The sequence below is a fragment of the Orcinus orca genome, chromosome 1 (genome assembly GCF_937001465.1).
Source record: "Orcinus orca chromosome 1, mOrcOrc1.1, whole genome shotgun sequence".
Classification (NCBI taxonomy): domain Eukaryota; kingdom Metazoa; phylum Chordata; class Mammalia; order Artiodactyla; family Delphinidae; genus Orcinus; species Orcinus orca.
In genome coordinates, this window is record NC_064559.1 from 193,913,549 (window position 1) to 193,927,445 (window position 13,897).

The 13,897-nt window shown below is 47.5% G+C and overlaps 1 protein-coding gene across 6 annotated transcripts in view; it reads right to left on the minus strand.

The window, feature by feature from the left end:
* GRHL3 (grainyhead like transcription factor 3) overlaps positions 1 to 13,897 on the minus strand; it is a 35,565-nt gene that overhangs the window by 17,707 nt on the left and 3,961 nt on the right. For 2 of the 6 annotated variants that reach the window (XM_004266691.3, XM_049695724.1), the window contains exons 2-4: positions 5,591 to 5,777; positions 2,789 to 2,850; positions 256 to 601 (exon numbers count right to left, since the gene is read on the minus strand). In XM_004266691.3, the coding sequence (XP_004266739.1) occupies positions 256 to 601; positions 2,789 to 2,850; positions 5,591 to 5,777 (595 nt within the window). Of the gene's footprint in view, positions 1 to 255; positions 602 to 2,788; positions 2,851 to 5,590; positions 5,778 to 8,823; positions 13,595 to 13,897 lie in introns of those variants that run through there. The other 4 variants (XM_049695729.1, XM_049695722.1, XM_033422559.2 and 1 more) reach the window with 4 other exon arrangements.

Below are 13,897 nucleotides of genomic sequence, written 5' to 3' on the forward strand. Positions count from 1 at the left end.
GCAGAGAAACACAATCCAGAGAAAATAAATGACCACATTCAGTTCTGCTGGGACCTTAGCCCAGGGCCACTGCATACAACTGTGAATGTTGTATAGTGTACAACCTGGACAACAGTACATGGCAGCCCTGCCTCAGCTCAAGGACTCTTTCTCCCATGGATTCCAAAGCTCTGACCGCCTCACTGTCTTCTCTCCTTCTGTACACGTGTGACTAGACCCAGGGAGGCTGTGAGGGATATGGGGGTGGGCCCTCACCTCCTGTGGGTCATCTTTGAAGGTGCTGTCAGGCTGCCAGCGCTGTGTGGGAGGCACCCCATGAATGCTCTCAAACAAGGAGCTGAGGGAGCCATTATCATACACATCACTGGTGGGCAGCAGGTAGCCGTCCACAGAGCCAGCTTCCAGCTTGCTGGGGCCTGGGGTGAGGAGAGCTGCCTTGCCCGGTGTGGGTGCAGCCCCCTCCAAGCTCATTAGGTTATTCTTCTTGAGCACATCTGGGTACTCTGGGGCTCCAGACACATTCTCTGTCAGGAATTTCATGAGGTGCGTGGGACTTTCAAGGGGGGTGAGGTCCATCTCATACTCCATGCCATGGTAGTACCTGAGGAGAGACAGGAGGGATAAGTGGGTGCACCTCTTCTCTCTGAGGGGCGGGGGTTCCTTGGCTAGATTGGAGGGTGACCATCACACTGACATACTGACCTCTTTTAATCCATTGTAATGTTAGGTCTTAGCAACATGTGTGAAACACGATACTGCAGCAAGCCAGTGTGTCACAGGGATGAGCAGGGAGGAGGGTGTCAAGAATGGAACCAAGTACAGGCTCAGAGTTCAGGGGGCAAATGTCTGCATTATCCGTTACAGTACTTGGTAATTAAAAAAACTGAAAGTTTAATTATCTATTTCTTATCCAGAGTCAAATGTCTCCACACTAAAAAAACCGTATTGAGTCATCCATGGTGTGGGCAAGAGTGGGTATTTGTGAGTACAGTTAATGTACGTTGAGAAAAAGGTCTGAAAGGATATACCCCAAACTATTAAGGGGGGCAGGGAAGTAGGATTACAAGAAACTTACTTTTTTACTTTATTTTTTAGCAAAAATAACAGTGTCTTTAATGCATTTAATTTTACAGAATCCAAAGAATTTTTACATATGGTCCTCACTTGGTTGTCAAAAGAGCCAGATAGACTATTTTCACACATAAGGCCCAGAGATTCACATAATCAGAGACACTGAGTGAACACACAGACCTTATAATAAGATGATTCTATTATCAGTGGGTGCTCTCATTTAATTGTGCCAGTCTTCCATTCCCACCACCATACTTCTGTTTCTCAATGCCCAGCCCCAGCATGGATATTTATTTTTATTTATTTATTTTTTTTGCAGTACGCGGGCCTCTCACTGTTGTGGCCTCTCCCGTTGCGGAGCACAGGCTCCGGACGCGCAGGCTCAGCGGCTATGGCTCACGGGCCCAGCTGCTCCGCGGCATGTGGGATCTTCCTGGACCGGGGCACGAACCCGCGTCCCCTGCATCGGCAGGCGGACTCTCAACCACTGCGCCACCAGGGAAGCCCCCCAAATTTATTTTTAAAAAGTAAACTAAATTTAAAAATAGTTACAACAATAGGTAGTTTAATTATTATAATTATACAAATATTGTTTCCTGGCTGGCCAAATATTTTACTATAACTTTTCTTAGAACAACTTTTGTTGTTATTGGAATTATGATATTAATGAGTTTTTTCATTTTATAATTTTCTACTTGTCTATTCATAATTTCCCTAAAACTGTCATACAACTATAAACAATTTTCTTCAGATGAACAAGTATATTATGTAATCCACCAGTTCATTCCTCCCTCCTCCCCTTCCTTCCTTCCTTCCTTCCTTTTTTACTTTATACGTTTCTACAGAGTTTGAATATTTTATAACAAGTAGGTATTATTTTATAATCAGAAAAGCTAACAACATTTTTAAAAATTAGTTTTGAGAAAAGTCTCCTGCACCAAAGCCTACAGTTTCTAGCAGTGGAGGGGCCCTGAGGCAGCTGCCAGAGTCGCAATGCCTGCCTTAGCAGTTTGGATGTTCTCAAAGGCAGAGAGGAGACCAGAAGGTTTCCCATCAGAAGCCCTGCCCAGTGGGGGGAAAGGAAAAGTGGAGAAAGGGGGCAGGGCCCTTCCAGTGCCCATCTGGCCATGAGCACGGCCTGGGCTGCTTTCTACAAGAAAAGGAACATCAGTGCCCCGAGGCACTAATGCCAGGCAGAGGCCCAAGAGAGCCAAGGGAAAGAAATACGGGAACATAGGTGTCCCCTCCCTTTGAGGCTGCAGGGAGGGTTTTGGAGCTAGGACAGAAAAGCTTCCATCAGGGCTTTTCCACCACTATGGCTTTGAAGTTTGTTTTCAGTAAACTCCAGCTCACATGGCCTACAGGCACCTAGGATGTGTGTGTGTGTGTCTGTGTGTCTGTGTGTGTCTGTGTGTTCAAGCAAGGTCTCACTATGATTTTGTGGGCCCTACTCTCTTTTGCCTTCATAGATCCCTTCCTCCATAAAAATATTTTAAAAACCTTTTACAATTGCATTGGTATAAATACAAATATAACCCAGGTTGGATCATATTTATTGTTTTCTTCTGACTTTAAAATAGATTACAATGCCTTCGTGGGCCCCTAAGAGTACGGTGGGCCCTAGGGACTGTACCTCCTGTGCCCAGGGGATAAGGGGCCTAGAGGTGGGGGTGGGGAAGGGCAAAGGGCCAGAGATGGTGGCGCCGGCGAGCCTCACCTCTTTCCTTGGTCGTTCCGGCCCCCGGTGCTGGAGGATAGTAGCCGCTTCTCCTTGGGGCCCTGAGAGGAGAGGAAGCAAGGATTTATGCATAGCTCTTGGGTAAGATCTGGCTGTTAGGAGCCTCAACCCCCTGCGGGGGACTTGGCCGGGCAGGGTAGCTACCTTGGTCACTGGGAGAAAACCCACCAGTCCTTCGAATTGTCAGGCCATCTTTTAGTCTGAGCCCCAAGTTACAGAGTGGGGAGAAGTACCCCAAGATTAGCAGTTAGGAATCATGGAATTTGGAGTCAAGCAGGCCTAGCTTAAGTTCTAGCTTTACCACTTAAAAGTGCTGTGTGACTCTGGATAAATGACTGTGCTTTTCTGAGATTCAGTTTCTTCATATGTCAAGTGGGGGATTATGAACTCTACTTCAAAGGGATTGCGAAGATTTATTAATAAAAATAATGTTCATTGTTCTTTAATGGAGTACTTCCTATGCACTGGACCCTGTGCTATGTGCCTTCTCTGTGTCCTCTAATCTAATCCCTATAACAACTCTATGATGTCTACTAATGTTATCCCCATTATATGGATGAGGAAACTGAAGCCAAGAGAGGCTCCGTCATCTTAGTGATTAGGAGTGTGGACTTATTGGGTTTAGTTCCTAGATCCGCCACATATTGGCTGTGTGATCTTGCGCGTCCCTTAACCTTTCTGCACCTCATTGTTCTCATCTGTAAAACAGGAATAATAATAGTAATACCAACCCCTGGGACTGTTGTGAGTGTTGAGACCAGCACCTGACACGTGGAGAGGACTATGTAAATGTTGCCTTTCATGATTATGATCATAATATTGTTGTATCTTAGAACATCCAGGTCATTTCTCCCTGAGGCCAATAAAGCCAGAACAAGGTCTCCGTCCCAGCCTAGTGACTCCAGTGCCCGGGTTCTCAGCCTCACCCCGTGGAAGAGCATGAGGAAGAGTGCCCGGCACAGTAACCAGCATTCAGTAAGGAATGGTAAGTGGTCACCTTTAGGACTATATTGCCCAAAGCCACATTGCCAGCTTGTGGTAGGAACAGGTCTCGAACTCCCAACTTGGTGCTCTTTCCACACCGTTAGATCATGTCTTTACTATACACAGTGCTGCTCTGAGTCTAACATGCTCTGGGATGGGAAGAGGGGGCCAGGTGTATCTCACCGGAACACTATATTGCAATAAACCACTGCAAGCATCACCTTCAGAGCCTGTCCCCACCACTCTGGCCCTGGGAATGGCCTCTTGCCCAGGGGAGATGCTGCTAGATTTTATTTTATGGCCCAACCTCAAGCTATATATCCCAGGCTGGAGTTTAAGCTCAGACCTAGAATTCTGGCTCCTACCATGTCCCCAGGCTGAGGCAGTCAGTTCCAATTTCTTTTCCATCAAATGCTATGAGGATGTTATCAGTCTGCTGGGGAGAAGGTAAGGTAGGGTAACCATACTACTCCAGGATGAGAACCAAAGCCAGAGAGATAATTTGGGGCTTTCTCATATCTGAGGCCACTTCCCCCCTTGGCCTCTGAATTTACAGAGAGTTTACCTTCCTTTGTGTAGTAGAATAGATAAACTACTTCTTGGGCCTGTGAATTTGATGGCTTATTTACAAGGTGGCTTTAAATCTTCAAGTTCAGATTCAGTTATCACAACATTTAGCTATTCATGTCCCCCAGCCTGATATCTGGGAAAGTCTCTTGGAGCAATAACCCAGCCTAGGAAGAGTAAGAAAGTTTGCTGTATGACAATTCAGACAGATGGGTAGTGGCTGCCTGGAGTACTAGGTTGGAAAAGATTTTGTGTCCTCATATACCCTCAGTGAGAATACAGTTTGTAATCCATTAGCAATGTCTGGCACAGGCACTGGAAGAGGGGTGATGTCGTGTGTTATGTACTTGTGGTTATTGACAGGTTTAAGCACACTCATCATATATGAGAGGGCCTAATTCCTGTTCTCAGGAACTGAAAGTCTCCCAGAGTCAAGGCCAAGGCCCAGGAAACAATTAGAGCACAATAAAAGATGGTCTGTCAGGAGGTATTACAATGCATATAATGGCAGCGAGGGTATGAACGACAGTGAGACACTCAGGAGAGGGAGAGGTGATGTGGCAGCATGGCTTCCAAGAGAAGGTGGGCCTTGGGAAGGGCCCTGAAAGAAGGGAATGGATTCAAGAGCAAAAGGCATGTTCTAGGTGGTGAGGTTAGAATAGGCAGGTGGGGATGACAGGGCAACTGGGATGACCTAAGGTACAGGGGCAGAAAGAAGATGGTAGGTTGGGGGTATTGCTGTGGTGTGTAAGGCCAAGGCATTGATCCATTCAATCAATATGTATTGAGCAATGTGTGGCAGGCAGTATGGGGTGCTAGGGGCTCAGTAATGATCATGACATGACTCTTGCCCTACAGGAGCTCAGTGTCAGGGGGGAGATGGAGGAACAAATGCACAAACAGCAAGTTTCTAAGGATAGCTTCAAGGAAAAGGATGGTGGTTGCTGAGGGTGCCCAGAGGAGGCACAGAATGGGAGACCCCAGAAAGCCTTCCTCACCTCCGGTGGAATGAGCTGACATTGAAGCTGAGGCCCAAAGCTGAGAGTACGGTTTAGCTAGGGGGAAGGGGAGGGTACCAGGCAGAGGGAACAGCATGTGCAAAGGCCCAGAGGTGTGAAAGAACATGGTGAGGGGCTAGGGGTGGTCATGGTGGGCTAGTGAGCCATGAGGCCTGAAAGCGAAGACACACAGTCAGTTAGAGGGGGGCATGCCCAGAGGTGGCAAATGTACCATGTAGTAATCGTAGAGGAAGCTCAGGGCTGCAACGCTCTCATCGTCTCCGTTGACTCTCATCATGGCCTTTGTGGCCGCCGTCAAGGGATTTTCAAGGTAGGTCTTCCAGGCCTCATCCTCGTTAGTGTAGGGGAATTTCTGGAAGTTAACTGGGTCGTTCTTTAGCAGCCGTACAGATCTGAAACTGAAAGGCAAATAAGCAAGGTCAAATTTAGGCTGTCCCAGCAGAAGTTCCGCGAATGGTCAGCCTCAGAGCAACACCCAGGAATTCAGAGAGTTACCAGCCTTGAAAACTTGAAACTGCTTCTTCTGTCATCATTGGGCAGATGGAGCAGTAGAATGTATCCAAACTCTGGAGCCAGATGCTTTGGGTCACCACCAAATGTTACCATGTAGAAGCTGTAGACCTGGGGCCTCAGTTCCCTCATCTACAACATGAAGACTGTAATCCCAACCTCGCAAGGCTTCAGAGAAGATTCAGTAAAATGCTCCCATGGTAGATACTTATTCAAGGGGTATTAGTGTAACAAGGATGGGAAATAACAATGACAAGCTGCAAAGAATAAAATTTCCAGGTAACTCAGCATGAGTTCTTCTGATGAAATTCTCCTCAAGACGGAGAAAGACACAGAAGACTGGAGATCATTTCAACTTAGAGAGTGTGGTGAGGGACAGAGAGAGCCAGAGCAAGGAAGCCCATAGGCAGAACCTGGTCTTGGGAAATGGCATTTCAGATCAACATTTATTGTAGAGTGCCCAAGCAGCTGCTCAGATGCCAGGAACTGGAGTGGAACGCTGCAGGACACCCCTAGGCAGGCAGAACCTGGGCGCTGCGCTGAGAACTTGGACAAATACAAGCCACATAGGCCCAAAGGCAAGAGATCAGGAAAGACTCTTTGGAGGAGGCAGACATTTTAGTTGGGAACCCTCAGCAAGGGGGATTATATCACTCAGATATGTAGGGTGAGTGTCCCAGGAATAGCAACATAATACAGATTAATGATGATGATGGTGAAAATAATGTCTAATCTTTATTGAACACTGACCATGTTTTAGGCACTGAGCTAAGTACTTTTCATGGATTATCTCATTTAATTCTCACAACAACACTGTGAGGCATGTACTATTATTTTTCCTATTTTACACATGAGGAAACTGAAGCTCTGAGAAGTTAAGGGAGTTGCCCAAGGTCCCAGTTAGTGGGTTAGTGAGTGGCCCAGAGGGGATTCAAGCTTGAGCAGGATGATGCTGTAATATAGAATAGCGTTCTCAAACTTCCACTGCAACAGAATGACATGGAAGGCTTGTTAAAACACAGATTTCCAGGCCCCACCCCTAAGTTCCCTGGTAATGCTGATGCTGGTAGTTTGGGGACCACACTTTGTGAATCACTGGTGTAGAACATGCTCTTAATCATGAGCAAGGGCATAGAGGTGGGAAAGTTCTGGTTATGTTCACTTTAGAGCAAAGAATGTATGAAGGACACTGGTAGGGGAGAAGCTGGGGACAGCCAGGCTGAGAAAAGAGAACTCCTGAGACTGGTGTCCTGGTGCCCCGGTGCCCCCCGTTCTAGGTGAGTCTCATAGATTCTCTAATGTTAGAGACATAGGAATAATGCCAGCTGCCATTTACTATACTATATATGAACCCTTTCCACTCATCAGCGCTGCTCCTTACAAGAACTTCAGAGGTAAGGATCATTTGCTGCAGTTCACAGATGGAGAAACCCGAGACTTGGAGGAGATAAGAAAATGCCCCCAGATCACCCAACTAGTCCATGACACAACCAGGATTTAAACCCAGGCTTGTCTAGTACCAAAGCCACACATTTTCCACTAAGCCACACAGCTTTACCATAGTGCAAGAGGGCAATCCCTACCACAACAGAAAAATGCTCTAGTTGTGGAATTGCAGGCACTGTGGCAGACTGGTGGGTGGGCAAGGACCTTCACAAATCACAGCACAGGAAGTGCCCTCCTGCTGCCCGGTGGCTCAAGCCTACATTCTCAGGCACAGAATGGGAACAGCAGCCAGGCCACACCCAGACAGGCCGAGGGTGGCACTCTCCCAGGGGCTTCTTCCAGGGCAGTGTCTCCTATCTCACTGAGCCCCAGGGTGTGGGGTATTGGGCTCTGAAAGGGAGGGAGAGGGAGCTATCACACAGGAAAGAGAGATGACAGAAACCTTCCTGCTCCAGGGGCATGTAGAGGGAGGCACACCTCAAGTTTCTGCTTCTATAAATCAAGGGCCTTAAGATGGAGAGGCGAGAAAAGGCCCCTCCCAGCTGCCTCCTGGGCTTGGGATTAGAGGAACTTACAGAGCAAGCCCAGGTGGCTGCCCCCAACCCCTCCCAGTATCAGCCTAAATGGAACTCCTAAACCAGGGGGGCACAGGAGAAACAGGGAAAGGCCTGGTGGACCACTCTCTGGGTCAACAGGGAATCCCAGTGCTTAGCACTGTTCCTTGTTTATAAAATGTGTCTAATAAAAGCACCCACCATGTAGGATGATGAGGATTGAGTGCAACATCACAGGAAAAATGCTTAAAACTGTCTCTGGCACATAACAAGTGCTTAATACAAAAAGAATGATGTTGCCATGCCACAGAAAGGATATACTTTACAGAACACTCTTTCCAGAATGTCAAAAATCTTGAGCCTATGGAATCTTATGCTGTAGTTTGGTCTTCAGGTGTTGAAATAATTCCTCATTTATAATTTCTAATAAAGGAGTAATATGCCAAAAAAAAAAAAAAATTGTGCTCTTGGCCCAGCCTGGAGCTAGACATCAAAGGGCTGCAACGTGGTACAAGACATGGTCACCCTGAAAGTCACTGGCAGATCTGGGCCTGGAGCCCCAATTTGCTGACTCTGGTGGAATGACCATTATCGGCTTTGATGAGCTATCAGTTATCTTACCCTATTCAAAAGTTAATTTTTAGAAGACAATGATAAAGTCACATCAGAAACGAAAGGACAGGCAATGTTTGCTGTTCATTTGGAGGGTTTTTCTGGTCTACAGTGGTCTCCAATCCATCCTGTTGGGATCCCAAAGTCTGATTCCTTGATACACAGCAGCTACCATACCTCAAGAATTTACCATAGGTAGACACTGTTCCACCTATTATTCTGCATCATCTTATCTACTCTGCACAATAGGTTTAGGGGAAGTTGAGACTCAGGTGATACTACCTGCTCAAGGTCACTCAGCTAGTAAGTGGCAGAGGCTTACCTTGAACCTGGACTTGTTGGATTCCAAGACGCAGCTCTTAACCCCATGCTAGTCTCCTTTCAAATGCCTCTTTTATTCCGGCAATTCCCCTCCTCTGGAATAAACTGAACCAATCCTCCACTGCAAGACAGAAAGGGATTTCCCACCCACACAAGTCAAGAGGGACTGAGCGAGGAAGTGTGATGAGTGGAAGAGTTTCTGGCCGGGCACTGGGAGCTCTAGAGTCCTGGTTCCCAAGTTTGCTACCAATCAGTGTCACGTTCCAAGACTACGCATCTGGCTTCTAGAAAGTCTTGGCTATGGATAAGGTTAGTTAGCCTTGACTCAGTGCCAAACACGGATCCAAAAACTTTTGGCTCCCTGTTCTCTTAAAGGTTAGAATTGGGAGTTGAGGGTCCAGTGGGTAAGGATGTGAAAAGGTTCCAGGAAGGAGGGAGCCCTACTAATGGGAGACAGAGCCGGAACAAAGAGGGGAAACCAGCTGACTGGAACCTACGTGGTCACCTTCCCCGAGGGCCTCCACAAACCCTCTGTTGGTGTCCCTGTCCAAGGCCAAACTCCTCAGCCATCAGAAGGTGAAAGGGGAACAGGGGAGGAGGGTATAGGGAGAGGAAGTGGCTCTGGGCAGCCTTCTAGCCATCAGGTCTCCACCAGGCCACAGCACAGAAGAATCTGTAGCACCATGGGAGGAAGGAGCAACAGGGTCATAGCCTGACAGACCCGAGTAACCATGTGTCCTTGGGTCAGGTACTGAGCCCCTCCAAGCCTATTTCCTCATCTCTTAAATGGGGTCTATTGAGAGTCTTCTGTGTGCCAGTCAGGGACTCTTCTAGGCACTGGGGAATCCGCCAAGAACAAGACAGATAAGGCTCTTCTCCCTTCAGAATTTGCAATCTAATTGGGGAAGACAGATGGTAAACAAGTAGATAAATGAGTTAATTTTAGTTAGTGATAAGTGCTGTGAAGAAAATTAGAGCACAGTCATGTGATGGAGTTACCAGGGCTGGCTACTTTAGAGTGGGGATAATCTCATGGGCTGTTGGGAGAATTAAGTACATTAACATAAGAAATGTGTTTGGCCCAGAGCCTGCCAGAGAACCATCGCTTAGTAGATAACTGGCATCATCACCGTCATCATCATCGTGATCACCATCTTCTTAGAACCCCCAAATGAAAGTAAAGTGGAGACGCTGCCCGAGGCTCTTAAACCAACATCCTCTCCAAGCCTCCTGTTTGTGAACCAGGTTCCACATCAAAAACAAAAGAGACAGTGTAATAACCCCTTGCCTCGATTTTCACATTCATTATCTCGTGGAGCCTCCCGACATACATGACATGTTATTATCTCTACTTTACGACCAGGAAATAGACAAAGGAAAGAGACGTTAGGTGACCTGTTCCAGGGGACTTGGCTGAGTGAGTTACAAAGCGAGACTCCTGGAATCTAATTCCATGACTAGTCACTTTTCCACCAACCACTAGTTTCCAAGAAGGGATGTAGAAGAGAGGGGAAAAAACAATAAATCTGGGTGGCATCCATCCACCTAACCATCTATGCTTCACTTTAATAAAATGTATCAATATTTATTATACTATGTGCCAGGCTTTGTCCTAGGCGGGCAAGACAACAAGATCCCTACTGTCATAGAGGTTGCATTTTAGTGGCAGCCGAGGCAGACGTGACCACAAAAACAAATGGACAGCTACTATCAGGTGAAGAAAGCTATGAAGGAAAGAAGCAGGAGGACTTCTGACCTGCCTAAACTTTGGGGAATGACTAGATGTTGGCTGAGGAGAGGGGTGGAGGGGGAGAGGGGCGGAGGGGGAGAGGGGCGTGAAGATGGGTGGGGAGGATTTTGGACTTTCCAGGTGAAAGGCAAGACAAAGGCAGAAGCCTGGGACAGCTCCCAGAGCTTGTCTGCCTACTGTGTGACAGGTGTGAGCCAGGTTTTTTGCATATGTTGCCTTGTTTCAAGGAAGGCCAGCCCATTAAGAAGGAAACTCAAGTCTGAGATTTGATAATCCCTCACATTTGCATAGCGTGTTATAGTTTTCAACATGCTTCTCATACATTTGTCATCACCTCTGATCCTGCAACGCCCCTGTAAGGTAGGGAGAGAAGGTATGACTATCCCCATTTGATAGCAGGATAAAATGAACCACAGAGAAGGCCACTGGTTTGCCTAAGGCCACCCAGCTGGTATCTCATGGTGCCAGGCCTAGAACAGAGGTCTCTGTCTTCCATCATCAAGAACCTTCACAAGGCTGCCTCCTCAGAAGCTGGAGTGGTGAAATGCCTACAGTGGTGAAGTAGGGTTTCATCCCAAGTCCTTTCAGACTCCAATGCTCCCTGCATTCTGGCTGAGCCACTTAAAACTCCCAGTGAGAGTACATCAATGTGTCTCAGCCATTAGTTGAGACTTTTGGGGTTCCAGTTAGGGTGCAAAGAGACTTTAGAAATCAAGTCTCTCTCTTTTTTTTTTTTTTTTTTTAGTTTTGTTTGTTTGGGCTGTGTCACGCAGCTTGTGGGATCTTAGTTCCCCGACCAGGGATCGAGCGCAGGCCCTCAGCAGTGAAAGAGCTGCGTTCTAACCACTGGACCGCCAGAGAATTCCCTAGAAATCTAGTCTCTGGGAGCAGGTGTGACTTGCCTAAGGACACACAGCACAGAACTGGATTGGGACTCAAGTCTCCTAGCTTCCTGTCCAGTACTCAGCTCAATCACTACCTTATCTCAAAGGCATTTCAATAATTCAGAGATGGAAAAGTAAGGCCTCTGACTCAATCTTACAGATGGGGGAAGAAAACTCACCACCAAGGGGGCAGCCTCAAACCCCACCAAAGGAGGTGCCTGACACAGGACAGATCCAGTGACCTGGGCCCCACTTCCCTCCAGCCTGAGGAGGAAGAGTTCCAGGGGCTGCCTGAGCTGGGTGTTGACACCCAGATACACCCAATGACTTGTCAAACCCTGTTGTGAGCCACCCAGCCTCATCAGCAGTGATCAATCACATTCACTAATTACCCACAGGGAGGCCCTGCCACCGCTGCTCACGGAGGAATCATTTTTCAGTCATCCGCATGGAAGGTGTTCCCTGGGCATGACAGGAGCACTCCGGGGTTGTTGTGCTTGACAGTGGCCCATCTGGTTTCTGGATGCACAGGTTGTGAAATGTGCCTTATCACATGCTGGGGCTCACTTGGGGGCCTCAATTGGGAAATGGCAGCGCCTAGGGCATGGCTCTATAATGACTCCAGTTTGAATGAGGCAGTGTGAACTAATAGTTACAGGGTGGGCCCCAGAGCTATGCTGATCTGGGTTCCAGTTTCATCTCTGCTATTACTAGCTGTGTGACTTTATGCAACTTGACCTCTCTGTGCCTCAACTTTCTTACCTGTAAAAAAATGGGGGACGATGAGAGCACTAACCTCACAGAGTTATTATGATAGCTATTGTTCACTGAGGGCTTACTAAGTGCCAGGTGCTGGCCCAACAATTTCTAGTCATCGTTTTGTTTAATCTTTAGAACTCTGTGAAGTATTACTGTTGGAAGATGCAATGGGATAATGGAGGCATGGGATAATGGAGGCAAAGTGATCGGCACAATGCCAGCACATAGTAACATGAACTATTGCTACTAACACTCACTTTGTGGGGTAGCCCCCAGAAAACTGCATGACAACTCACAACCTCACTCTCTCCTTCTACTAGCGGCAGAAGGAGACCTGATGCTTGGAGATTCCCAGGTAAAGAGGGGCGCGCATTGCCAGCTCCATCACCTGGATCCAGGTGGGCAAGCTGACTGACAGCCATCAGGCTCCAGCCAACACCTCTAGCTGCATGGAAATTAATTATATGCCGTCTTCTAATTATACCACAAACTCACTTTCTCCCCTTTGAAAATCCCTTCCTCGATGGGAATTTTTCTTTCATGCTATATTCTCCTCTTGGTTTCCTGTCCAATTTTCCTATTTTTTTCCTCTATTGTTCAATTGAGACGTGAAAGAAGTTGCAATCTGCCTCTAGACCCAGGGCACCACATCCTTTCAGTCATTCATTCACTCTGCTGAATAGGCCCTGTGCTGCGTACTGGGACACAAAGGTAAATATCATGCTGTCCCCACCCTCAAAAGTTCTCAATTCTTGCTGACCTCCTAGGAAGGCCCAGTGAAATAACATCAAATATTTGTGAGAGAATTTCCCTTCAAGACTTTCACTAGATCAGTTGCTCTGACCTTTTTAAGGAGGCAAAAGGAATAGAAGAAGGGGGCAGCCAGCCAGGATTATTTGCTCCATTTTACAAATGGAAAAGCTGAGTTCCAGAAAGGGGAGGGAAGACAAGGGAAGGAAAGGAGCTAAGTTATTTTATGCGTCAGGCCTTGTGCCTTTTCGTTCTCAAACATGCCGTGAGGTGGGCGTTATCACCATTTTACATATGCAGAAACTGACACTTACAGACGTTAAGGAGCTCATCCAAGTCACCCAGTCCCTACACGGCAGAGCTGGGCTCAAACACAGGTGTGACCCCATAGCAAAGCTCTCAGCCTGCCTACTCAGCTACTACACTGTAGGTCAGCGGTAGATCTGGGAATCTCCTGCCTTCCAATCCTCTGCCAGGTCTTCTAGGCCAATGGTTCTTTTTTTTATTTTTATTTTTTTGTTGCGGTACGCGGGCCTCTCACTGTTGTGGCCTCTCCCGTTGTGGAGCACAGGCTCCGGACGCGCAGGCTCAGCGGCCATGGCTCACGGGCCCAGCTGCTCCGCAGCATGTGGGATCCTCCCGGACTGGGGCATGAACCCGTGTCCCCTGCATCGGCAGGCGGACTCTCAACCACTGTGGCACCAGGGAAGCCCCCAATGGTTCTTAAATTTGAACATGCATTAGAATCACCTGGAGGGCCTGTTAATACACATATTGCTGAACCCCACCCCCAGAGTTTCTAATTCAGTAGGTCTAGGGTGGGCCTGAGAATTTGCATTTCTAAGGAGTTCCCGGGTGACGATGCTAGTCCAAGGACCACACTTTGAGAACACCGTTTTTTCTTTAATCAGGTGAACCAGTAATTCTCTCTT